Source organism: Otolemur garnettii, unplaced genomic scaffold (assembly GCF_000181295.1).
Source record: "Otolemur garnettii isolate 467f Iridium unplaced genomic scaffold, OtoGar3 scaffold00021, whole genome shotgun sequence".
NCBI lineage: Eukaryota > Metazoa > Chordata > Mammalia > Primates > Galagidae > Otolemur > Otolemur garnettii.
Genome location: NW_003852416.1, coordinates 9,237,105 through 9,261,120, shown reverse-complemented (window position 1 = coordinate 9,261,120; position 24,016 = coordinate 9,237,105). Strand labels below are relative to the sequence as shown.

Sequence of the window (24,016 nt, the reverse complement as noted above, 5' to 3'; positions counted from 1 at the left end):
GATTAAGTTAATCAAAGGCTAGTCTGTTCCATGGTTAGGAGTTTGGCTAATTGGCTGAAGCTGATTAGGGCATAGAGTTTAATGCAATCTGAGCTGTTGCCCCTTTGGGTTAATTATTTGACTTGTTGATTGGCCCCCAGCCTCTGCCAGTGTTTTCATCGGTCAGGAACTGATAAGAAAATGTAGTAGAGTTTTTTTTTCACATTCATCAGCTCCACCCCTCACTGGGGGGTTTAAAGAAGCTGTGGCACTCCATTGTAATTCTTAGTACAGTGGGAGTGATTACAACATAACTGAAGGATTTGACGTGCTGGGCATGGAGCAAGCCTTCCACAAGTGGTAACTATCAGCCGTCATTAATATTAGTACCCGCAATCTCATTCCTGGGTCGATCACCCAGGGCTGTACCCTCAGGCTGCTGCCCTGGCTCTGACCATCTGACAGGACAAGACTCGTCACACTTCGGGGAAAGTCAGCCATCCTAGATCTTACTTCTTGGGCTTTTGTGCAGCTGTTTCAACAGGAAGAAAAGCACTCATGTTCCCTGTGCACAGTCTCCTCATTCATTTTTTATATCTCTTTATCAGAGTGGCTCTCTCTTTCCTGCTTTCCTTCCTTTTCCTTCTAGGCTTTAGCAGTTCCCTAATTGCCTATGAATTCCTAGTAACCCTTTCTCTGAACGCTTCCTAGTAACCCTCTCTTCTGAATACTTTTGGCAAGATCTGCATTCTTCTCATCAGTTTGGCTCGAACCTCTATCTATTTAATAAAGTTCCCTTCCCTCTGCTTGTCTAGCTACAACTCAGCCTCATTCTGCCTTATGTGTCGGGGCTCCTCTGCCCAATACCACAACTTCTGTGGCTTAGTTTTAATAACTGAGGTGACTATGTACCCTAGTCAGTAGACATTCCTAGACTTGTTGTAACGTTAAGTAAAGCTGAGTAGTTTAGATGTTCAAAAGTTATATTCTTCTATTTTCAAATGTAAGAAGGGCTAGGAAGGGGAAGGGAGACTCCTACCAATCTGACTTTGGTTGGGTACCTAGCTGTAAAAATACTGAAGGCTAAGGTATGTGTGCCTACACGCACATATGTACATTCTTATGGGTGTTTTTGTTTTTACAAGACATGGTATCTTAGAAGACACTCATATAAATGGGCAAAGTACACAAAAAATGATTCGTAAGAGTAAATAAAACTTAACAAATGAAGAAAGAAACCTCACTTTACTAGCTGTTAAAGAAACTTAGACTAAACTAATAACTTTTCAAACCTATCAAACCAGAAGACATTTATAAAAGACACAGTGTCACTCAGCATGTTAAAACTTGGTAAGTTGCTGTTAAGGAAACAGTGAGTTGTCTCCTCATCTGCTCTAGAAAGATGAGACTTTGTAAGCATTAGGTCTCCATAGCCAGATTGTTTGGGGCTCCCCTTCCCCTTCCTAACCCAATTACTTCATTTGGGGGACTCTATTCTAAGAAAATGTTCTAAATTTGAAATTGTCGATTTAAAAATACTTACAGCATTATTTTAGGTGTCAAACTTGGAAACAATCTAAATACAATGAGGTAAAGTCCACGATAGTAGACCTCTTCATGGATTGGCCATTGAAATCTCTACAGGGAAAAAATAATAACATGGAAATAACTATCAAATTGGGAGATGAGGCAGGATACCAAATTACTATTTTCATTCCAAATATGTGGAAAGCATATTACTCTATGTAAAGCAGCTGGAGAAGGAGATATCACTGTCAATAATAGTATCTGTGTGATGAGACTGATGATTCTTATTTGGATTTTTTCCTATATTTTTATGAACATATAGTTCTTTTATTATAGGGGAGCTCAGTCTTAAGATTATTCAGTCCAGGCTGCTTTGTGTTGGTCATGTCATGGGGGGGGGCAGCCCATCAGATGGCTTTCTCTGATTGCTTATATTAATGTGGAGGTCATGTACCTAACACTGAACCATCCCTGCTTCGTAGCATTTCCTAAATGCTTCAAGCATAGTTTATAAGACTTTCTGCCTTTAAAAACTGATACTTTCTGACTTTGCATTTCCTGGACACATAAGAGAGCTTCAAATTCTTATTTGTTTTATCTTTTGTATTTTGCCTCTTCTTAATCTCTTTTTACCTTCTCTCGTCCAAAACATTTGCCACTGGAAATGCTTAAATGCATAACATTAAATTTCTTTTAATGTCTTGTTTTTAGACAATGGGCCCTGCTTGGGATACAGAAGACCAAACCAGCCCTACAGATGGCTGTCGTATAAACAGGTAAGTCAGACCCATGGTTTTAGAAAGATTCTTTTGCTAACGTAGTATCTGGAGCTAGTTTGGTGTCACTCGAGTCTTGACATCTCTCTCTCTCTTTCATAGGTGTCTGATCGAGCAGAGTACCTGGGCTCCTGTCTGTTGCATAAAGGATATCAGCCATCACCAGACCACTTTGTTGGAATCTTTGCTCAGAACAGGCCAGAGGTAACTATATTAAAGCTAACTAACTAAGGCGAATGAATCAGGATTAAGTTTAAAAACTTTAAATCCCACCCCGAATGCAGCATTCTTACGCTTGCTAATGACTGAGTAAAGCAAGTTTAGTATCTCACAGTGCTTATTCTTCTGTTTGCGGGAGTTACAACTCACAACCTACTTAATTTCTGGTTGACTGTCTAATACTCTTAAATGCCTGGAATTCTCCAGTTTGGGACAACTTCATTTTAAATCAGTCTGTTGCATGATGAAAATGTGGAAGCCATAAGAGACTGCCAAATGCATACTTGAAGATATTGTGGAAAGGGATGTATTTATATTAGAATTGGAACTTGCATATTGTACTTGAACTGATAAGCCAAGGCACTGCTGCTACTGAGTCTGGAATAGCCATCTCTGCACAGTGAGCTGTAAGATTTTAGATAATAAGATGCTTGGAATTAAGCTTATCTCCAAGTTGCTATTAAGCGGTTAGGCCTAATATCCTCAGAAAAAGTATTTTTATTTTTTCAAGAGAGGTCTCACTCTGTCACCCCAGCTGGAGGACAAGTAGTATGCTCATAGCTCACTATATCATTAAACTCAAGCTCTACTGCCTCAGCCTCCTGAGTAGCTAGGGTTACAAACACATGCCACCATACCAGTTAAGTTTTTATATTTTTAGTAAGAGACAGAGTCTCACTGTGTTGCCCAGGCTGGTCTTGAACTCCTGGCCTTAAGTAGTCCTCTTGCTTTGACTTCTCAAAGTACAGGGATTACAGTCATGAGCTACACTTGCCCCGAAGAAAGTCTTTTTATGTTTCTGTGCTTACTAGAGCTAGTTGCTTAAGGCACTCACTACACTTTAAGCTGAACCTACATACTTCATTTTTATTCACTCGGCCTTGGCAGGAAGAGGTATCTTTGACTCTAGGTCAGGAACTTAACACCAAACCTTGTACAGCTGACCCTTGAACAATGTGGGAAGTTGGGGGTGCTGACCCCTTATGCATTCATAAACCCACTTATGATTTTTGACTCCCCCAAAAGTTAACTTCCCTAATAGCCTATACTGTTCACTGGAAGGTTTACCAATAACAGTCAATGTAATACATGAAACATGAGTTATATGTTGTTATATATATTATATATTAAATTCTGAACACATTGCTGACAAATTACCTGGTAATGTGGATAGTTTCTGCATAAAATTGCCAGTCAACAATGTATTAAGAAGTTAGACGTACTAAGTGATTCTATTATAAGCAGCTACGAGATGAGGAGTGGAGAAAGAATAAAATAGGCTGAATTTTGGACAACTGGGAATTGAGACTGGAAGAAATGAATCAAGAAATAGCTGCTATTCTAACACATTGTTGACTAGCAACACAGAAACTATCCATGTTACTGAGTGACTCATGACTGGTCAGCAATGTGTTAAACTAGAGAAAAGAAAATGTTATTAAGACAATCATAGGCCAGGTGTGGTGGCTCATGCCTGTAATACTAGCACTCTGGGAGGCCACGGTGGGTGGACTGCCTGAGCTAATGGGTTCAAGACCAGCCTGAGCAAGAGTGTCTAAAAATAGCTGGGCGTTGTGGTAGGCGCCTATAGTCCCAGCTCCTGAGGAGGCTGAGGCAAGAGAATCACTTGAGCCCAAGAGTTTGAGGTTGCTATGAGCTGTGATGCCAGGGCACTTTACTGAAGGTGACAAAGTGAGACTCTGTCTCAAAAAGAAAAAAAAAAAGAAAAGAAAATCATAAAGAAGAGGAAGTGTATTTACTATTCACCATGTGGAAGTAGATCATCATAGAGGTCTCCATCCTGTCATCGTCACACTGAGCAGGCTGAGGAGGAAGGGTTGGTTTGGCTGTCTCAGGGACAGCAGAGGCAGAGAGGTGGGGGAGGGAGAAGGGGAGGCAGAAAAGGAAGACCCACTTGTTGGTGTAACTTTCATTGAAAAAAAAAATCCATGTCTAAGTGGACCTGTGTAGTTCAAACCCATGTTGCTCATGGGTCACCTGTGTATTAAACTGCTAGGGCTGCCATGATAAAATACACAGACTTTGTGGCTTAAGTAATAGAAACTTAGTTTCTCCTAGTTCTGGAGGCTGGGAATCCAATCGGGGTGTCAGCAGGTTTGGTTTCTCCTGAGGCCTCGCTCTTTTGCACTGTGTCCTCATGTGATGCATTCTCTGTGTGCATGGCTAGTCTCCCTTCCTCTGATAAGGAAGGGACTAGGGCCCTACACATATACCCTCATGGAACCTTCATTACATCTTCAAAAGCCCTATCTCAAATACTGAAGGTTAGAACTTCAACTTGAATTTGTAGCAGGTGGGAGGACAGGGAGGGAAATATAATTCAGTCTATAACACCTCCTCTGACATTTAAGGCCCACCATTATCAGCAGCTTCTGACCTTCTCTCCAAAGCATAGGATACAGTGATGTCTTTATTCATTCACTCTTCTTCCTATGTACTTCTGTCTCCACAACCAATTCCTACCCGTCCTCCACTTTTCCCAAAGCGGTCCCAAATGGCCTTTACCCCACCTAGAAGGTGATCTTCACCTCCCTTGGACTCCCTAATGCTTTCCGTGCCACATACAGATGGAACGTAGTGCCCTCTATCTTTATATTCTGCTCTACCTTTGTACTGTAGTTGTCTATCTCATCTTTCTTATTTAACTGCACTTTGTAGTAGTATCAGTGACAGTCTCTCTGGCCCCACAGTGATTTTTTTTTTTTTTTTTACAAATAAGTTGCCAAGTAAGCATTTGTTGGCTGAATGACTGAGTGAATAGCCTCTAAAGTATGCCCCAGTCCTCACATGAACTTTTCTTTGTACAGTGGATCATCTCTGAGTTGGCTTGTTACACATACTCCATGGTAGCCGTCCCCCTGTATGACACCTTGGGAGCAGAAGCCATCATTTATATTATCAACAAAGGTAAAACTTTGCCATTACGTTAGGACTTGATTCTCTCTTAATATTGAGTAATTCCTCAATCTCTGCTTATTTTTAGCAGACTTGAAGTGCTAGGGCCAGAAAATGCTTGAGGCTTTCTAATCTTAGATAATACTTAGAATATAATTTACAGAGAATTTACAAAAAGCCCATGATTCAGAGATGTACATAGTTCAATAAAATGCTTTCAGGTGGCTCAGTATACTGTTGAGAGACAAGACTACTTGCTTTGAACACATTGGATAAAAGGCCAGAGAGTGAGCTTAATTGACTAAATCATAGTATAGCTACAGATTTAATTTTTACCTTTGTAAACCCAACTCAGTACAGTTAACCAACATGGACCAATGCTGTGGTGAGTCTGTAGAAAAAAAAATAACCATTATTATAACCAGAAAAACAAGTCCAATTTCAATAGGCAAGTAACAGCCCTTTCACAGATCTAAGATGCTACTTTCTGTCTTAAAACTAACAGAGTGAGCTGATTTATTTGGACACTAGATACCATCAGAAGTTTTCTAGTTGTACAGACAAGTACCAAAGCAAATGATCACATTTAGAATCATAAAACACTTGTCTGCCAAAAATCTCATTTGTCCCCTTCTTTCTCTACCCCTAGTGGGCTCCCACTCCTGTCCTCAAAATAAAACGTGCTGATAAGACCACATCTCAGTGATCTATACATGTTGTCTAGATGACTTTTCTTAAGCAGAAGAAATTTCCCTCTATAAACCATAAAATGTGTTGGTAGTGTGCAAGGAAATTATGTGCTGCTGTTTCAACTAAGCTCATTTATTATCAATGGAATGTTTTAGTTAGTACATTATAAATCTGATTTGCAGACATAATCTCCTTTGGGGATCTGTTAGCTTTGAAATTTTAAAAAATCCCTTCCTCCTTGGAAGGTAATTGAGCACTTAGCAGAGCAGGAGGGTGACCTCTGGCTCCCTTTCCACTTTCAGCTGATATTGCCACAGTGATCTGTGATACACCCCAAAAGGCATCGATCCTGATAGAGAATGTAGAGAAGGGCCGCACTCCAGGCCTTAAGATGGTCATCCTTATGGACTCCTTTGATGACGATCTGAAGCAAAGAGCGGAGAAGACTGGAGTTGAGATCTTATCCCTGTTTGATGCTGAGGTATGGGTCTGAAATTCAGCTTGCCCATGGGCAACTTGCAGGCTGTCTACACAAGAGCACAGGCTATTGTTCCCCAGGCGTGGCCTGCAAGGAATAAATTAGATTTGTGCTGGGAAGCTTTGAGAGCAATTCTCTTAGCACAACTCAGAAACCCATGACAGGGGAGGACAACGTTCTGTGGCCAGGTGCATAGAGACTCCAAGGACAGAATAAGTAGGAGCTTACTAATAGTTAAGGATGTGGCTCCCAAAGCCAGTCTGTGTGGATTCACGTTCCAGCTCTAAGTCTATTAGGTAATCCACACCTCCCTTTTGCCATCCATAATATGGGAATAAAAATAGCCCCTCGCTCACACAGGTGTTGTCATGAGTTCAGTGAGTTAATATATGTAAATGGCTTATGACAGTGACTGGGACAAGCCTAGAATGGTTAACTATTCATATCTTTCAAAATAGATTATGGTATGGTCCTAGATGACTGAACCTGAAGAGCATGATGGTAACTTCAGACATCTGGGATCCACCCTCTATGGGCTGGTGTTCTAGAGGAATCTTATGCTCTTCCATTGCACCTGAATATTGTCCTCTGGGTCTGATGTGGATGGGGATTTTGGTTGTATTCCCATAGACGTGTTCTCAAGGAAAAGCAAAACAGAGGGGCTGTGTTTGTCATAGTGTGTCCCTCTCAACTAATTTCTTCCCTTTTTGGTTTTCTGTTCATGTAGAATCTAGGCAAAGAGAACTTCAGAAAACCTGTGGTAAGTTTTCAAGTCTTCTGCCTGAATTTTGAGTCTTGCCATAGTCAACGCCCAGAGTAGACTAAGCCTTTGTGCTTCCCCTCCAGCCTCCTAACCCAGAAGACCTGAGCATCATTTGTTTCACCAGTGGAACCACAGGTCAGTGCTCCTGAAGCTGTCCCTTGGAGCCCTGGTCAGCCAGGAGCATGGCTGGAGTCTTTGCCCAATGGTGGGCTGGTAAATATGCTGTATGAATTAGGCCTATCCTTGAGGCCCACAATCTTAAGACTTCTAAATGTGGATTCCTGAATAGAAAAACATAAGCAGAATTAAACTTCAGTGAGTACACTGGAAGGTGTTTATGTGATATGGATTTCCGGGGTCTCAAAAGATGACATCAAAAATCAACCCTTCCCCCCAAAACCTACTACTCTTCCCATTTGACACCACTGGAATGATTTCATTCAATCAAGGTAACTCAGTGACAGTTCTCCACAGAGAGCTCCAGCCCCACCTTACACCCACCCATTTAGTAGAACATTTAATAGTTTTCAATGTGGCCCATGGTGGTCTATCCTTAAATTCATTCCAGGAAGCCCATTTTGTATGGTTTGCAATAATATTAGTAGGTAATATTGGTAGATCTGAAATTCTAAACATACAGCACAAGGTGGTGGGAGGTTTACTGGTATTTTTTTTTTTGGCTATGTTCCTATTTGAGATTATGGGTACCAAAAGGCCAGTGATGCATTCAGCAGTAGAATCTCTGGGGGCATTAATCATTCCTAACCAGAGGATATGTTAGCCACAAAAAGCACAGTGACAGGCAAAGCTTTTGGCTCTCTGGAATAGGACCAATTGAATCTAGCTGCTGCTTTTAAGGTCAAAGGCTACCTATTAGCTACATAAAGGATTTTTCTTTCTACCTCTTATCTCCTACAGGTGACCCCAAAGGAGCTATGTTAACCCATGAAAATATTGCTTCAAACGTTGCTGGTTTTCTGAAATGTGTGGAGGTCAGTGGTCAATTGAAAAAAAAAAAAGCTCTCGTTAAAATGTGAATCTGTCATAAGATTTTTATTTTTGAAGTTAGAAGAGGTAGAGAGAGGGGGGCATATATTTTAAGTCCTGGTGTGTCTTTGTCCAGAGAAGTGTATATTTTCATGCCTTGGTCTTTTAGGATCACTGCAAATCTCTCTCCTCTACACAGTCAAAGGTAACATTTATGAGTTAGACAGTGCACCACCTGCATAGCTGCATCTGGCAGTCCTGGGAAGGGGTAGTTTTTAAATCTCCTTTGGAAGAGAAAGTTGGCATTAATCCGATGTTGTCTCCTCTCTGTTCCCTGATCAATAGCACACGTTTGTGCCCACCCCTGATGACGTGACCATATCCTACCTCCCCTTGGCTCATATGTTTGAGAGGGTTGTCCAGGTGAGTGTCCTATGTTCCTAGCAGGTGTGAAAAGGGAGTCTTGACTTGCTAGTCTCACGTTTATTCCAAAGGCTTCCACACAACATGTATATCCCTGTCTCTAACATGAAAGGTGCAGGAAGGGAGTTGTCTCATTTGAGTCCTAATCCTGGCAGGACCCCTAACGTGCTATGGAGCCTTGCTCTGTTGAGCCTGTGTATACCCAAGGAGGCTAATACTTGCTCCTGCCTTCACAGGGTTGTGTGAGTCCAGTGGGATCACAGCTGGGAGCTTACTATCTGCCCTTAATTCTGAACAGCCACATGAGACATTGTGTCTTCTTTTTTATTTTATTATGGTTAGAATTTCTGAAAAGATCTAGATTGAGCCAGTCTGAAGTGGATTTGAGAACTGAAAGCAGAGTTGGCCTTTTCAAAACACAGATAGTGAGGCTGGCAAGTCCTCTCTCTGCCCCTTCCCCAAATGTCTTGTCAACCAGCTTAGAGTTGATGCCTAAAACGCACAAAAAAATATTGCAAGATTCAGTTCCTTGGGCTTAAGTGTTGATATCTGATTAATAAAAAAGTAATTCTAATAAGCCTTTTACAAATATTTTAACATTTACAAAATTGTGATGGTCTTGCAATTGAAGGCAGGCCCTACTTTAATCAGCAGTGTTTTTTTCCTTAGTGCTACATAATGAATGATGGTGTCTTATAAAGGCTGATAATGTAGACGTCATAGAGCTGTGGTGGAGACGACAGGGCCACAGTTTCATCATCTGTCTTATCTGTTCTGCCTCCTCCCCAGAAATGAATTTCTATTCCTTCTTGAGGGAAGGCTCTCAGAGTCCTGGGTACCTCAATTGGGAGGGGGGATACTTATGGTCCTCAACTCACTGCCTCAATTCCCTCCAAGACAGGCTTCCGATGAAGGGTCCTTGGGCTCTGAGCTCTGCCGTTTTTTTTTTTTGTTTTTTTTTTAGGCTGTCATATACTGCAGTGGTGCTAAAGTTGGGTTTTTCCAAGGAGATATTCGGTTGCTGCCCGACGACATGAAGACGCTAAAGCCCACAGTGTTCCCCGCTGTGCCTCGACTCCTTAACAGAGTCTATGACAAGGTACTAACATCGCTCCCGCGGTGCTGGCCCTGAGATGAAGGGACTGCCTGTGAATTAGCCCTGCACTACAGCTCTTAGGAATGCTATACTGCTAAAAAATTTGCTCCACATCAACCCCTCACCCCCTACAAGCATCTACATAAAGCCGCATTTACAAGTCCAGCCATGAACAGCCATTATACATAAAATCAGCCCTTTCACCTCTGAATCACACTACGTGGACTTGATCAAAGAGCTCGCCCCTCCAAGTTCAGCTGACTTAGCGGAAGTTGTTACCCTGCTTTCAGAGTGTGTCCTGGTTACTGAGCAGCCTGCTGAGGTGCCAGCTCCCAAGATATACACGCCACATGCATCCTCTCATTAAGTGCTCACAAAAGCATAAGGAAATCACACTTATTATCTCGAATTGATGAGGAAGAAACTGAGCCTTACAGGTTAAATAACTTGCCTGGAGTCATATCTTACTAAGACATAGGGCCAGAATCAAACTTTCACAGAGGTGTTTTAGGTCTCATTGACTCTATCTTTTCTTTTGGGATTTCAAAATGGTGACTTTTTTCTAATTCTGTCCTTCCTCTTGTGTTTATTAGCTGAGATTCTTCCATAAAGGCCTTGACATGGATTTTGATTCTTTCCCTTTACTTATCAATCTTCAGAATAATGGATTGATCTTCAAAAGTGGCCAATGAGGTTTTTTCTTTGTATTTTTAGGAGCCAATAATTTTCATATTTGTTTATTTAATTTGAATCACTCTTCTTGATTTGTGATGAATGCAAATCGTCTCTTCTTAGAAGCTGGGAGCCCTCATCTGATGGCTTGTATGTCCTTTTGACATGACCCTTGTAGTCTTTGAGAGGTTCCTTGCTTTCTGTCCTAACCTCCTCTTGTATATTTCTCATCCAAGTCTGAGATTGGCTAATTTCTGTCAGGAGCCACTGGATCTGAGATTTGAACTCTGGCCACAGAGTAATATCTCATAATTCCACAGGTTTGGAACCCCGAGGAAGTAGCACATGGCCATTTTTCACATGTTTTAGACCCCACCCCCGAAATCCTAACATTTCCTTTTATACATAGGATGTTCACCAAATTATAAACTGGGGCTCCAGTGACAAGACAGGGAGTATTCTAGAACACAGACGACCCCTGGACATTAAAAGCCCTGGTTTTTAGCAGAATGATTAACAATTCTAACAATTCCTCATCATGCTATGGAATTATTGGACTGGGTTGTTTTGGGTTTTGTTTGTCTTGTTGGATATTTGGTATTTTTGGGAGAAAGTTATTTCATATTGTAATACTTCATACATAGATCACTTATGGAACTTATTTTTTAAATAAAGGGCTTTATTAGCAGAAGTTTCTAACTCTAGCTCTTTGTCAGTGAATTGTTCCAGGAAGGGTGAATCTTATGAAGGTTGAAAAAAAATAAATCTCTTACAGTTGAGGGCAGCGTTAGGAACAGCATAATGCAGGAAGCATTTGAGTATGGATGTTGGAGAGAGATGATGAGATATTGGTAAAATGATAGTTAATGGCATGACAGGAGACCTAGATCCTATATAGCACAATTTATATTAGGAGGTGAGGATTAACAGTCCTTTTTGGCTCAAAGCCCAGAAATGAGGGTGTAAGTGTGAAAGATGGCCAGAGAAGCATTCTTTAAGTTTTAAAGTGGAAAATAACTTTGATTGCCTAGAATCTGATTTCCAGAAGGAAGTCTTGAAGGTCAGAATATGGAGTTCAGAATTTAATGTTGGAACTAGGAGGGGAGCCCTGTTTGGGCCTCATTTGGGTAGTCTTTGGTAGGAGTGTAGTAGATGGATTCTCACTATGTAGAATCATAGTGAGGCCATAGGGAAAAAATATAAGCTGGGAAAAGGGTGTCACAATTGAGCCCAAAGAGGTAGGAAAGTTGATTGGGTTTTGTATGGTAGGACTAAAAGCACTTTATTTATAGAGAAGAGTGGTAATTCTCCAAGTTGAGTTATATAAGCATTGTAGGGGGAACAGGGAGGAAGAGGTAGTTTGGCCTACTACATCAAAGCCCTAGAGCTGGTACCTATTGAGCTGTTTTTGTTTTTTTTTCCCAAACTAGTAACCCCCAGGTGAATTTGTAGGTAGTCAGTCCTTCTTGACCGTCTTTGAAGACACGGCTATCCTAGTCCTCAAAGTTGTTGGCCAAGGACCAGTGATATAGGGAGGGGCTAGAGTTCTGTATGTGTACTAAGCTCACTTCTTTTTGAGTGTGGTCATAATTCTCTGGGTTCATCATTATTCAGTAATCTAGCTCATGAGTGTAGGATACTGCCTTTTTTTTTTTTAACTTTTATTTTCCCTCTATTTTTAAATTTTATTTCCATTAATTTTCTTGTCCATATGATTAGGCTACATTGCTTGCATTTGTCAGGTAGAGTCCAAGATGTACTTGTGGCCTTCCCCCAGGAAGTGTGCCTTATACCCATGAATGGTGCCTGTGAGGTGGTAAAGTACTGAGCGCCCCCCCTTAATAATTGAGTTTTTCTCTTAATATGGACCTAGTTGTTAGTCTACTAGTTTCAACTTTGTATTGAGTTTATTTAATGCTTAGTTTTTCATTCTTGTGATACTTAGGAGATTATTCTCTAGGTCCTTCTAGGTTGTTACAAAAGATACAAAATTTTTATCTTTTTATGGCTGAATAGTATTCCTTAGTGTACATATACCACAGTTTGTTAGTCTATTCGTGGTTTAAGGGCACTTGGGTTGTTTCCATGTATTTGCGATTGTGAATTGAGTTGTAATAACTAAGTTGGGTGCAAACATCCTTATAGTAAAATGACTTTTTCGTTGGGGCAGATGCTTAGTAAGGGTATTGCTGGATTAAATGGAAGGTCTATTTTTAGTTTTTTGAGGAATCTTCATACTTCTTTCTGTGAAGGGTACACTAGTTTGCAGTCCCACCAATACACTAGCATGCTCTTCTCTCTGCACCCACACCAGCATCTGCAGACCTTGTGATGTGGGCTATTCTCGCTGGGGTTAGGTGTTGTCTCAGAGGAGTTTTGATTTGTGTTTCTCTGATAATTGGGGACTATGAAGAATTTTTCATGTATTTGGTGGCCATTCTTTTGTCCTCATTTGAGGAGATTTTGTTCATGTTTCTTACCTAATTTTTAATAGGGTTGTTTGCTTTTTTCTTGTTGATTTGCTTGAGTTCATTGTAAATTCTGGTTATTAGCCCTTTGTCAGGTGATGGCATGTGGTACTGTCTCCCATTCTGAAGGCTGTTTGGTTTGTTGTTCTGTTTGATTGTTGTTCTCCTTAGCTATGCAGAAACTTGTTAACATGATCAAGTCCCATTTATTTATGTGTGTTGCTGCTGCAATTGCCAATGAGGTTCTCTTCATAAATTCTTTCCCTAGGCTGATAAGATCCTCTTTTTCCCACAGTTTCTTCTAGAGATTTTATAGTTTTGTATCTTAGATTTTAACTTCTCTTTTTTTGTCTATTGTGTATTAATGTTTTACGTGGTGAGAGGAGCGGGTCTAGTTTCAGTCTTCTCCATGTGGCTAACCAGTTCTTCCAGTACTACTTATTAAATAAGGATTCTTTCTCCCCATCTATGCTTTCGTTTGCTTTATTAAAGATCAGATGGTGATACAAGGCTGGTTTCAACTCTAGGGTCTCTATTCTGTTTCATTGAGCTATGTCTCTACTTTTATGCCAGAACATTGCTATTTTGTTACTTACAGACTTAAAGTAAAAACCTGAAGTCTGGTAACCTGATGCCTCCAGAGTTGTTCTTATTTCGTAGAATTGCACTGGCTATTTGGAGTTTTTTCCTGGTTCCGTATGAAAGGTAGAGCAATTTTTTTTAAGATCTTCTAAGTTAAAATACCAACCTCATACTTTGAAGGTTGGGATACTTTCTTATGAAGCTAGAATGTGCCATCTCTTGCTCAGTAACTAATGGCCTTGGTGAGTATCTTTAATAGGTTTCCAACTAAGAGGACCTATTACCCTGCAGGTACAAAATGAAGCCAAGACACCCCTGAAGAAGTTCTTATTGAACTTTGCCCTTACCTGGAAATTCAAAGAAGTACAACGGGGTGTTATCAGGAATGATAGTTGCTGGGACAAGCTCATCTTTAGAAAGATCCAGGTAGGTTGGGGGGGGGTCCTGTCCTGAGCCAGGCAAATATCTGGGGTTCCCATTTGACCCAGTATATTCTGATTTTCCTTTGATGCTTGAGCATCACTAACTGGAGACCCTTTCAGATTTTGTGTCTACTTACCTTTGGAAGCCCTTCTTGTACAACTTTACCACTGAGAATTGGTCAAAAAGCAAAAGAAGGATTTAGTTCTCTCTCTCGTATTTTCTTAAGTAATCTGTTGATGTTATAAGTAATTTGAGGAGCCCAAGAATATAAATTATATGAAGAACTTTTAAAAAATGTCACTTCTGGTTCCAGTTGTGGATGGTGATGACAATGATAGCTAACATTTTAAATGCCTTTCTATAATCCCAGGCTCAACTCGAAGGGCTTTGTAAATTAATGTAAGAAGTGATCTAAGTTTAATTCTCATAACAACACAGGGCTTTTAGACCCATTTTACAGTGGGGGAAGTTGAACCTAAGGAAATAGGTTTCAGGAAGTCTTATTGCAATTATGAACAGGCCAACCTGGGTGGGAAGGTTCGCATCCTGGTCACTGGAGCTGCCCCCATCTCTACTCCGGTCTTGAGGTTCCTCCGGGCAGCAATGGGATGTCAGGTAAGCCAAGTACCTTTTTGAAGATAGCTTATTTTACTTTTGCACAAACAAAGCTCACTGTTTAAATAAAAATGAAAACATAACTAAAAAGTACCAAAGAAAAAGTCACCCAAATTCTTAAAATCCAAAGAAACTATTCTTCTAGTGATCTCTCCATGTGTCTGTGAACAGAAACCTCTCCATAAATGGAATCAGTGTTCTAGAACACTGGTTAGGTGAGGCACAGTGGCTCACACCTGTAATCTCAGCATTTTGGGAGGCCAAGGCAGGAGGAACACTTGAGACTGGCCCAGGTAACATATGAGTAGACAGAGTCTGTCTCTACAAAATACAAAACAGTCAGCCAGGAATGATGCCCGTAGCCCCAGCTCTTCAGGAGGCTGAGCCAGGAAAATGTTTGAGCACACAAGTTAGAGGCCACAGTGAATTATCATTGTGACTACGAGTTCCAGCAAGACCTTATCTCTCTCCTTTTTTTTTTTGCAGTTTTGGGCCAGGGCCAGGTTTGAACCCACCACCTCTGGTATATGGGGCCAGTGTCCTACTCCTTTGAGCCACAGGCACCACCCAAGACCATTATCTCTTAAGAAAATTCATCTTAAATCTTTATTTACTAAAATAAATAAAACACTTTTTAAACAGTGCACCATCAATATTTCTCCTTGTCCAGTAAAGATCTGCATGATATTAATGGTTTTACAATATTTATTGAATGTACATTTGACCCTTGGACAACAAGGGTAGGGGCCTCAATCCCCTGCACAGATGAAAATTTGCATATAACTTTTGACTCTACCCCAACTTAACTACTCCTAGTCTACTATTAACTAGCTCCTTAGCTATAACATAAATAGTCAGTTAACATATTTTTTGTGTTACATGTATCCTTATACTAGCTGTATTCTTATAATCAAATTAGAGAAAAGAAAACATTAAGAAAATGTTAAGAGAAGATGTATTTATTACTCATTAAGTAAAAGTGGATCATCATAAAGGTCTTCATTCTCATCACCGTCGTGTTCATGAGTAGGCTGAGAAAGAGGAAAAAGGGCAGTCGGTCTTGTCTCAGGGGCAGAAGAAAATGTGCATATATGTGAACCCCCACAGTTCAAACCCAAGTTGTTCACCGCTCAACTATATTCAAAGAACCCACCTCCTACTTATGAAGACTTGGGTTGCTTACCATTTTTCATTGTTGTAACTAATCGATCATTTACCTAGGATAAATCCATGCAAGAAAGGATTATTACTAGGTCCCTCTTTCTGTCCTCCTCATATAAATGTGTATGTACATATAGGTGTTTGTGTGTGTGTATATAGATATCATCTTTTTTATACACTCCTACAAATGCATTGGGGCCTTATTTGCCCACATACTTGCCAGTGACAGACTTTATCAGTCATTTAAATCTTAGTCAATCAAACACACAAATTAGTCTTACTGCATTTTTGTTACTAATGCTAAACATCTTTTTGTTGCTTACTGACATGTGTATTTCTTCCATGAATTATTCTATTATTTTCCTATGGAAAAATGGGCAAAGGATAACTGGTTCTTTTTCATAGTGCTTTGTAAGAGTTTTTCATGTAATAACACAGATTGAAAATCCCTTGTTTAAGATGCTTGAATATCCTGGAATATTTACATTATATGGGTTGAGCATCTCAGATCTGAAAATCCAAATTCCAAAATGCTCCAGTGAGCATTTCCTTTGAGTATCATGGTTTTGCTCAAAAAGTTTTCGATTTTGGAGCATTTTGGATTTTGGAATTTTGGATTAGAGATAACCTGGAATATTAACTTTTGTCATGTCAGAAGTATTTTTCCTAGTCTCACCTCTTTTGTTCAATCACTTTGTGGTAGAATTGATTAATTTCTTCTATTTGTGGTTTTTGAATTACTTCGACAGAGCTTCCTAGCCCCCAATATTTTTTCATAAGACTGTTTCCACCCATTTTTTTTCTGATAATCTTGTCATTTTCCATGTTTCTAGTTAAATCTCAGCTCCATTTGGAATTTGTCCAAGGGCTTGGCATAAATGGATAACAACCATGAATAGCATGAATAAAACAGGCAGAGATTTGTCCTCTTAGAGAATGTCTCCATCCATATAACCATAATTGAAAACGAATCTGAATGGAAGTCAAGGCCAGAGGTCCTCTTGTCTCTCAAATTAGCATCCTCTTGGCCATTTTTAATTCCTTCCTTCTCCTCAGCCTCCAAAACCAGTAGATCAGAAGGCCTCATTGCTACCCACTTCCTAGAAATGTCTTCACTAAGTCATCCTCTCACTCACCAGCTTTGCTTATCACAGGCCACACTTCCCAGGGCAGTAACCTATTAACTTGTTTTCTGTTATCAGCCTCTCCCTGGTCAAAATTAACTTCTATACTAGATGGCAAACTGCAGCATGAACTATATCTGACTTACTGCCTGTTTTTTTTTTTTTTTTTTGCTTTGTTTTTTCTAAGACAGAGTCTCATTTTGTTGCCCTCAATAGAGTGCTGTGGCATCACAGCTCACAGAAACCTCAAACTCTTGGGCTAAGCAATTCTCTTGTCTCAGCCTCCCAAGTAGCTGGGACTACAGGCACCTGCCATGACGCCTGGTTATTTTTGGAGACAGGGTCTCCCTCTTGCTCAAGTTGATCTTGAACCTGTGAGCTCAGGCACTCCACTCACCTCAGCCTGCCAGAGTGTTAGGATTATAGGTGCGAGCAACTGCACCTGGCCCTTCTCTCCTCTTTTTGTAACAAAAATGATATTGAAAGTCATGTTCATTTATTTATATATGGCCTAAGGCTACTATTGTTCTGCCTTGGCAGAGTTAAGTTGTTAAGACAGAGACCACATGGCTCCCAAAGCCAAAAATACTTAGCATCTTGTCTGGTACAGAACAATTTGCTAACTTGTGTTCTATATCATAGCTGGAGCTATTTCCCTTTTTAAAAAATGCTACTCGCTTTCTTTAGTGGTGCTTCATTGCCCAAGTTCAAGTTCAGTTGTCATTGGGTTGTATATCATGGAGTGAATGACTTGGATTTTCCCACCTACTTGAAATGCCATATTTTCATGTAAATTTCTATACTTTAATTCATTTCTGGACCCTTTTGGTTTTTGAGTGGCCAAAAGACTTGACAGTAAAGACTCAGCACCTTGGGCATGAACCCAAGGTTTTAAGACATTGAGTATTCTTGAACCCTTAGAGATCTTGCTTTCTTCCAATTCATGCCTTCTTTGGTTTCCCAGGTGTATGAAGCTTACGGTCAAACAGAATGCACAGGTGGCTGTACATGTACATCACCTGGAGACTGGACATCGGGTAAGTCCTCCATCTGCTGAGTAGGAGGAACAGTGGTTGGGGGAAGGGTTCTACCTGGACTAGGACTTAGTAGTTCAGATACCTTCAATGCTCTGGACTGCAAAGGTATATACCAAAGTCAAGTTGTGGGTTTTTCTGCATTGGTGCCAGGTAATTTTTCAGTCTTACTCTTTTAGAGCCAATCCAAAAATAGGCCTGAAATTATTACCATTTTATGGTTTCCCAGTTGATTCAGTGTGATATGTTCTAGGCCACGTTGGAGCCCCCATGGCCTGTAATTATGTGAAGCTAGAAGACGTGGCTGACATGAACTACTTCTCAGTGAACAATGAAGGAGAGGTGGGTAGGTCATGCCCTATAGGCAGACAATCCTGGTGGGGATGTTCTTATCAGAAAGACCATGTAATTGTGAGCAAGCTTGGGTTTGATTTGAGATCTGTTCTTATCAGAAAGACCATGTAATTGTGAGCAAGCTTGGGTTTGATTTGAGATCATTAGCAAGGACTTAAACATCTCTGAGCCTCACTTTTCTATTTCCTATGATGTGGATTAAAACCTGGTGCCCTTCACAATGTAATAGAAATCATCAAACGATCTAAGGAGGGAGGCAGGTGTTTTGGTAAAATGCTCCTGCTGGGAGTAGCAGCCTTTACTATTATTACCACTGTGTCCTGTCTGGTACACAGATCTGCGTCAAGGGCACCAATGTGTTCAAAGGATACCTGAAGGACCCCGAGAAGACAAAGGAAGCCCTGGACAGTGATGGCTGGCTCCACACAGGAGACATTGGTCGCTGGCTCCCGGTGGGTATTGTTCATAACTTCTGGGAGTCTATGCTGCTGGACTGGGGAGAACTGTCTGTTTAGAGCAAGAGGAGCAGAAATGCAAGTAAGAAAATCAGCTGAGGGAGCTGGAAGGGATTAGGTCAGTATCCTACCCGGCTTATGGTCTCCTTATACTATAAAGAGAAGAACATACCCTTGAAAGAACCTAGGCTGGGAATTGGCAGAGCTATGTTCTAGCCACAGTTCTTCCACGGGCCAACCATGTAAAATCCTGAGAAAGTAACTTAAGGTGTGATTAGAAGCTGCCAGAGCTAGAAGGGCTTGCCTCCTTTCTCTAGGCCAAAAGGTACTTGTGCTATTTTGATCACGGTATTATAGCATGTGATCAACACGTAGACCAGTAGAAGTGTTTTTCTTTTGCTTTATTCTTTATGAAATACACTACCCACAGTAGTTAATTTTATTAGGACTATTTCCAGAGCCAATTGAAGGTCAGATTCTTCAACAGGTGAAGCAGTCTTGGATCTCAGAGTTGGCCTGGATCCTTTGCAATGGAATAGACTTGCTCATAGCTAAGGGAAAATTAGGTGACTGTGTGCTCCAGGCAAGGGGGTATGGAGGTGTGGTATTGTTTTTGTTTTTCTACTTTCTTTGAGGAAGAAATTGTGATTTGTTAACTTCTTGGGCTCTCAACTTTTATCTTTTATGAGTATCCAAGGGATACATTCCTTCCCAATCAATAGACACATGCAAATAAGGAAGCATGATTTCTAAATCAAGTGTATGCAGGGGCTGGTGTTTGTCTCTTAATGACCTTCACAGCTCCTTTCTGGGGAAAACATAGAGACATTTTTAAGCATAGTTTGCTGACAAACATTAGCAGTAGTCATGGTCAATCTTTCTGTTTCCTTAAGGGAGGAAATTATTGCATGGTAGTGATAGAGCCTTGGAACCCCTGCAGGAGATTTTCCAAAAGGTCTCCCTACCCCAGATTTTGTCTACATGTGCTGGGGGAGCAGGAAAATACCTAGAACTTAAAACTCTTTTCTTGCTCAGTCAATACTTAAATGAGATTTAAGGAATGCTTGAGAACTCTTAAGATTTATTTCATAGATGGGGTTTAGTAGTATCTTGCTACCATATCTGTTTCAGTTTAGTAAGAGTTCCCTGCTCTAATAAGCCTAGGGTATAGGCAATAGCTATGTCCCCACACTTGGGTAATAGAAGGCTATACCTTACTAATCACTTCAAACAAGCAATGTTAGTCTGAACTGATGGCTAATTTCTGGAATCAGCTCTGCTGGGGGTCTCAGGGTTGGTTCAGCCCATTGCCCACTTCAAGTATAATCATGGGGATTGTATTTGCCATTTGTCCCAATTCTACAATTCAAATTTCTAAAAACCTAAATTTCTTACCACCTTGTCCTATCTGGAATACAGCGAAATGAAGCTACAAATGCCCTCTGCTGGCTGGTCAGAGAGGCCTCCCCGCCCAGCTTCTGTCCTAACAAGCCCACTTGAGGGACTTGCCTGATTAGCACAGTGGAGGGGCTGATCCTGGATCTGACAGGGACACATGCCGGGGAGTCAAGGAGGGGGAATGACTGAATTTAAAAGTCTTAACAAAGATAACTCCTCCCTATTCTCAAAATGGGATAAAAAGCAATTAAGTTATTGGCAATTGAGAGGTGCAAAATTTCTTCCTGGGGTGAGGCACCCATTTGCTTAACTCCAGTAAGCCCAGGAGACTGTCTCTGAGCCGCACACTGACACTCCACATAGACAGACACTAGAGACAGGTTCTTACTGGAAGCCGCTTCCCTCTCCTTTCTCCCAGGAAAAAAGAGAAATGAAGGACAGCTCAGAAGTCTCCAGAGAAATCGGCTTTAAAGAAGACAGCTGTGACTTCACCACTCTCCCCACGGATAACACCCCTAGGGCTCAAAAGTATTGATCTTTTATCTGTCTCATATAGAACGGAACTCTGAAGATCATCGACCGGAAGAAGAACATTTTCAAGCTGGCCCAAGGAGAATACATTGCTCCAGAGAAGATAGAAAATATCTACCTCGGGAGCAGACCAGTGTTACAAATTTTTGTACATGGGGACAGCTTACGGGTAATACATTGCTTTTTTAACAAGAGCCACTTTTTAGGCCCAGACCAGAGTTCTGTAGCTAAAGGGGATTTACATAGGTGGGCTCAGGATAATAGCCTAACCTATAAAACTCTATTCCAAACCTTGAATAAGGCAATGCCAAATAATTTCTTTTTCTAAAACTATGATAGCATTTGTAAACAAGTTGGTAAAATTGTTAATACAGTTATACTAAAAGATAGCCATTTATTAGAAAAAGAACTCCACCATGAACTTAGTTTCCACTCCAACAGGAGTGCCTCTAGCCCCACAAACTACTTATACTCTACTACACGTAAAGAGGTTTTTAGGGGAGGAGTGTGTGGGTGGGTTGCCATGAACAGGCCAGAGATGCTCTAAGCTTAATTTGGCAGTATCACATTTGGATAGAACATTTTTATAAGGGGATGATGAGTGGGAAAGTAGGAAGAGTTCCGTGGAGGCTTGAATATGGTGAGAGAAGAGTAGGACACTCATACTGAATTTGAGATTTGCTGGAAATACCTATTTGATGGTACATAATCCTGCTTTCTCTACCCACGGGGGGACATTGCCACACTAGTTCTCACGTGCCTGAACACCTCTTATTTCCTCTCCATAGTCATCCTTAGTGGCAGTGGTGGTTCCTGACCCAGATGTGCTTCCATCATTTGCAGCCAAACTTGGGGTCAAGGGTTCCCTTGAAGAACTGTGCCAAAACCAAGTAAGTCTTGCTCAGGAAAGTTCTATGCAGACCCACTGGGCCATACTGTGAGAAGAGCCCTACCAGCCAGGGCACCCCATCCATGGGTCCCCAGAGCCTCCTTTCTAGAGGAAGAGACACATCCCACACCTGTGACAGATGGCTGCAGCTCCAACACACTGAGTCTCATAAAGATATTGGGGATTAGTACTGGGAGTTTAAAAGATAAAACTATTCTTTTTATAGAAATATGTTCATTATGGGAAAAATTGGAAGAGTAAAAAACAAAAGGCATCCCCCCCGCCAAAGAAACCCTGTTAACATTTAGATTTACCTTTCGTTTTAATTTTTCTTTGATAAGTATTGGGTATATAATGGGCTGGCACATAGTTTTATATCCTGTTTTTATTTTTTTGAGAGAGTCTCACTATGTCACCTTCTGCAGAGTGCCATGGCATCACAGCTCACAGTAACCTCAAACTCCTGGGCTTAAGTGATTCTCTTGCCTCAGCCTCCCAAGTAGCTGGGACTACAAGCACCTGCCACAATGCCCAGCTATTTTTTGGTTGTAGTTGTCATTGTTTGGCAGGCCCAGGCTGGATTTGAACCCGCCAGCTCCAGTATATGTAGCTGACGCCATGTCCACTGTGCTATAGGTGCTGAACTTTCTGTTTTTATTCTGATCAACTTTCACAGGCATTTCAAGTTGGTTCATGCTTATCCTTTGACGTAGGCTTGCTTGCATTTAGAGATGTTTTGTACCCTTAGGTTATAAAAGCAGCTATTTTACAAGACTTACAGAAAATTGGGACAGAAAGCGGCCTTAAATCCTTTGAACAGGTATCTACATACCTCTATTGATATTATTCTGGTCTTTCATCATATTAGAAAGTTTTACTTAAAGTTTTCATTTATTATGGGGTTTAAATGTATAATAGCTACATGACTGGTTTTCTACTTTGTGCTATTAACTACAAATCGCAGTGACCTTTTGTAGTTATACAGCCTCTGTTTGCTGGCTATTATCCAGTTTCCTTCTCCCTACTCCTTTCTTTCCCAAGTAACTTAATTTTGTGAGAATGGCCATGTGCTACTGTTACCTTTACTTTCCTACTGCGTCAATCTCACTTTGGTCACAGACCCCTCAGGGGCTCTGAAGAAAAGTGCAAATTACTAATAAGCATGTGGATATGTCATCTTCTCTCCCAGGTCAAAGACATCTTTCTTCATTTAGAGCCATTTTCCATTGAAAATGGGCTCTTGACACCAACACTGAAAGCAAAGCGGGCAGAGCTTTCCAAATACTTTCGGACCCAAATCGACACCCTGTATAGGACACTCCAGTAGGTTGAGGTATGTAACGCAGGAGGGGCTTGAGGCAGCCTGCCCACCCAGGCTGTACTGCTTGAGGCAACAGGGTTCAAAACCTTTTTTGGTCTTTCCTCCTATCTGTTGTTTTACCTAAGAAACTATAAGCTATAGTTTGTTGGCGGGGGCAGGGTGTTAAAGCATACCACGGCACCTTAGCCCTAAAATAAACAAATCCTGTTCCTCCCATCTTAAAGCAATACTAAGGCTGTAGGGCCACTCTGATCAGCACGCCTGTCTTCAGGGCCTTGGTTTGTGTTCTATGTCCCTGTCTCAGGATCTCCAACTGGAATGCTGTGTTGATAAATGGCCTCTGGATCTGGGGTCGAAGGGACTTCTGTGGCTTCTCCTTATTGTTTTACTAATAAACCTAACTTGCCGATAGTCCCAATGCTTATTTAGGTCTTCTAATGTTCAACTAAGAGAGCTTTAGGTTCTGAAAAGCTATTTATAATTCATATTTTCTAGTTACTTTAGAAAACCACTAAAATTTTAAACTGAGTTTTAATCTATCATGCATATAAAATTTTTTCTATGAATACTAAGTCTGTGTACAGAAGGGAAAGTTTGATTATACTAAACATTTCCTAACCTCTCCATCCGACTTGAGAGTAATAAAAATTAAGGCTGTGATATATTATCCAAAAAGAATGCTGTTCTCAAAAGTGTTATCTACAGTGGTAGCTGGTGACTCAATCTGTTCTCTACAGTTTGTTGCTGAGCTGGAGGCTATGGGGGAAGGAGTTGAAACTACCTACGGCCAGTGAACTTTTCCAGTAAATGAAGCAAGCACTGAATAAAAAACTCTTGCACTGGGAACAAAGATCTATGGGGCAAGCACAATGCCCACACCTCAGGCTTATCTTCTGTGAAGGAACCAGCTGACCTTCCCCCACCCTTGGATTCCAGCTCCTGCTGTACCTTACTCCAGATAACATGCATTGCTTCAACCTGTAAATGTAAAGTCTGTAAAATAAACTATTACAGATATGTAACGTGGTGGTGTTTGTTGCCTCATGGACCATAATCACATTTAAAAATCACATAAACTAGTGGTTCTCAACTTGGCTACACAGTAGAAGAATGTAGGAAGTTTAAAAAGATACTA

The 24,016-nt window shown here is 40.8% G+C and overlaps 1 protein-coding gene across 1 annotated transcript in view; it reads left to right on the top strand.

Moving 5' to 3' along the window:
- The window catches only part of ACSL5 (acyl-CoA synthetase long chain family member 5), a 47,407-nt gene extending 23,504 nt beyond the window's left edge, over positions 1-23,903 (top strand). The window contains exons 4-22 of the mRNA XM_012803625.2: positions 2,218-2,282; positions 2,385-2,486; positions 5,330-5,429; positions 6,410-6,588; positions 7,313-7,345; positions 7,432-7,483; positions 8,267-8,340; positions 8,681-8,758; positions 9,723-9,857; positions 13,868-14,002; positions 14,519-14,614; positions 17,864-17,936; positions 18,187-18,275; positions 18,623-18,739; positions 20,697-20,840; positions 21,460-21,561; positions 22,309-22,380; positions 22,750-22,893; positions 23,619-23,903. Of these exons, the coding sequence (XP_012659079.1) occupies positions 2,218-2,282; positions 2,385-2,486; positions 5,330-5,429; positions 6,410-6,588; positions 7,313-7,345; positions 7,432-7,483; positions 8,267-8,340; positions 8,681-8,758; positions 9,723-9,857; positions 13,868-14,002; positions 14,519-14,614; positions 17,864-17,936; positions 18,187-18,275; positions 18,623-18,739; positions 20,697-20,840; positions 21,460-21,561; positions 22,309-22,380; positions 22,750-22,887 (1,784 nt within the window). The 3' untranslated portion in view covers positions 22,888-22,893; positions 23,619-23,903. The remainder of the gene's footprint in view (positions 1-2,217; positions 2,283-2,384; positions 2,487-5,329; positions 5,430-6,409; positions 6,589-7,312; positions 7,346-7,431; positions 7,484-8,266; positions 8,341-8,680; positions 8,759-9,722; positions 9,858-13,867; positions 14,003-14,518; positions 14,615-17,863; positions 17,937-18,186; positions 18,276-18,622; positions 18,740-20,696; positions 20,841-21,459; positions 21,562-22,308; positions 22,381-22,749; positions 22,894-23,618) is intronic.
- The last annotated feature ends 113 nt before the right edge of the window (positions 23,904-24,016 follow it).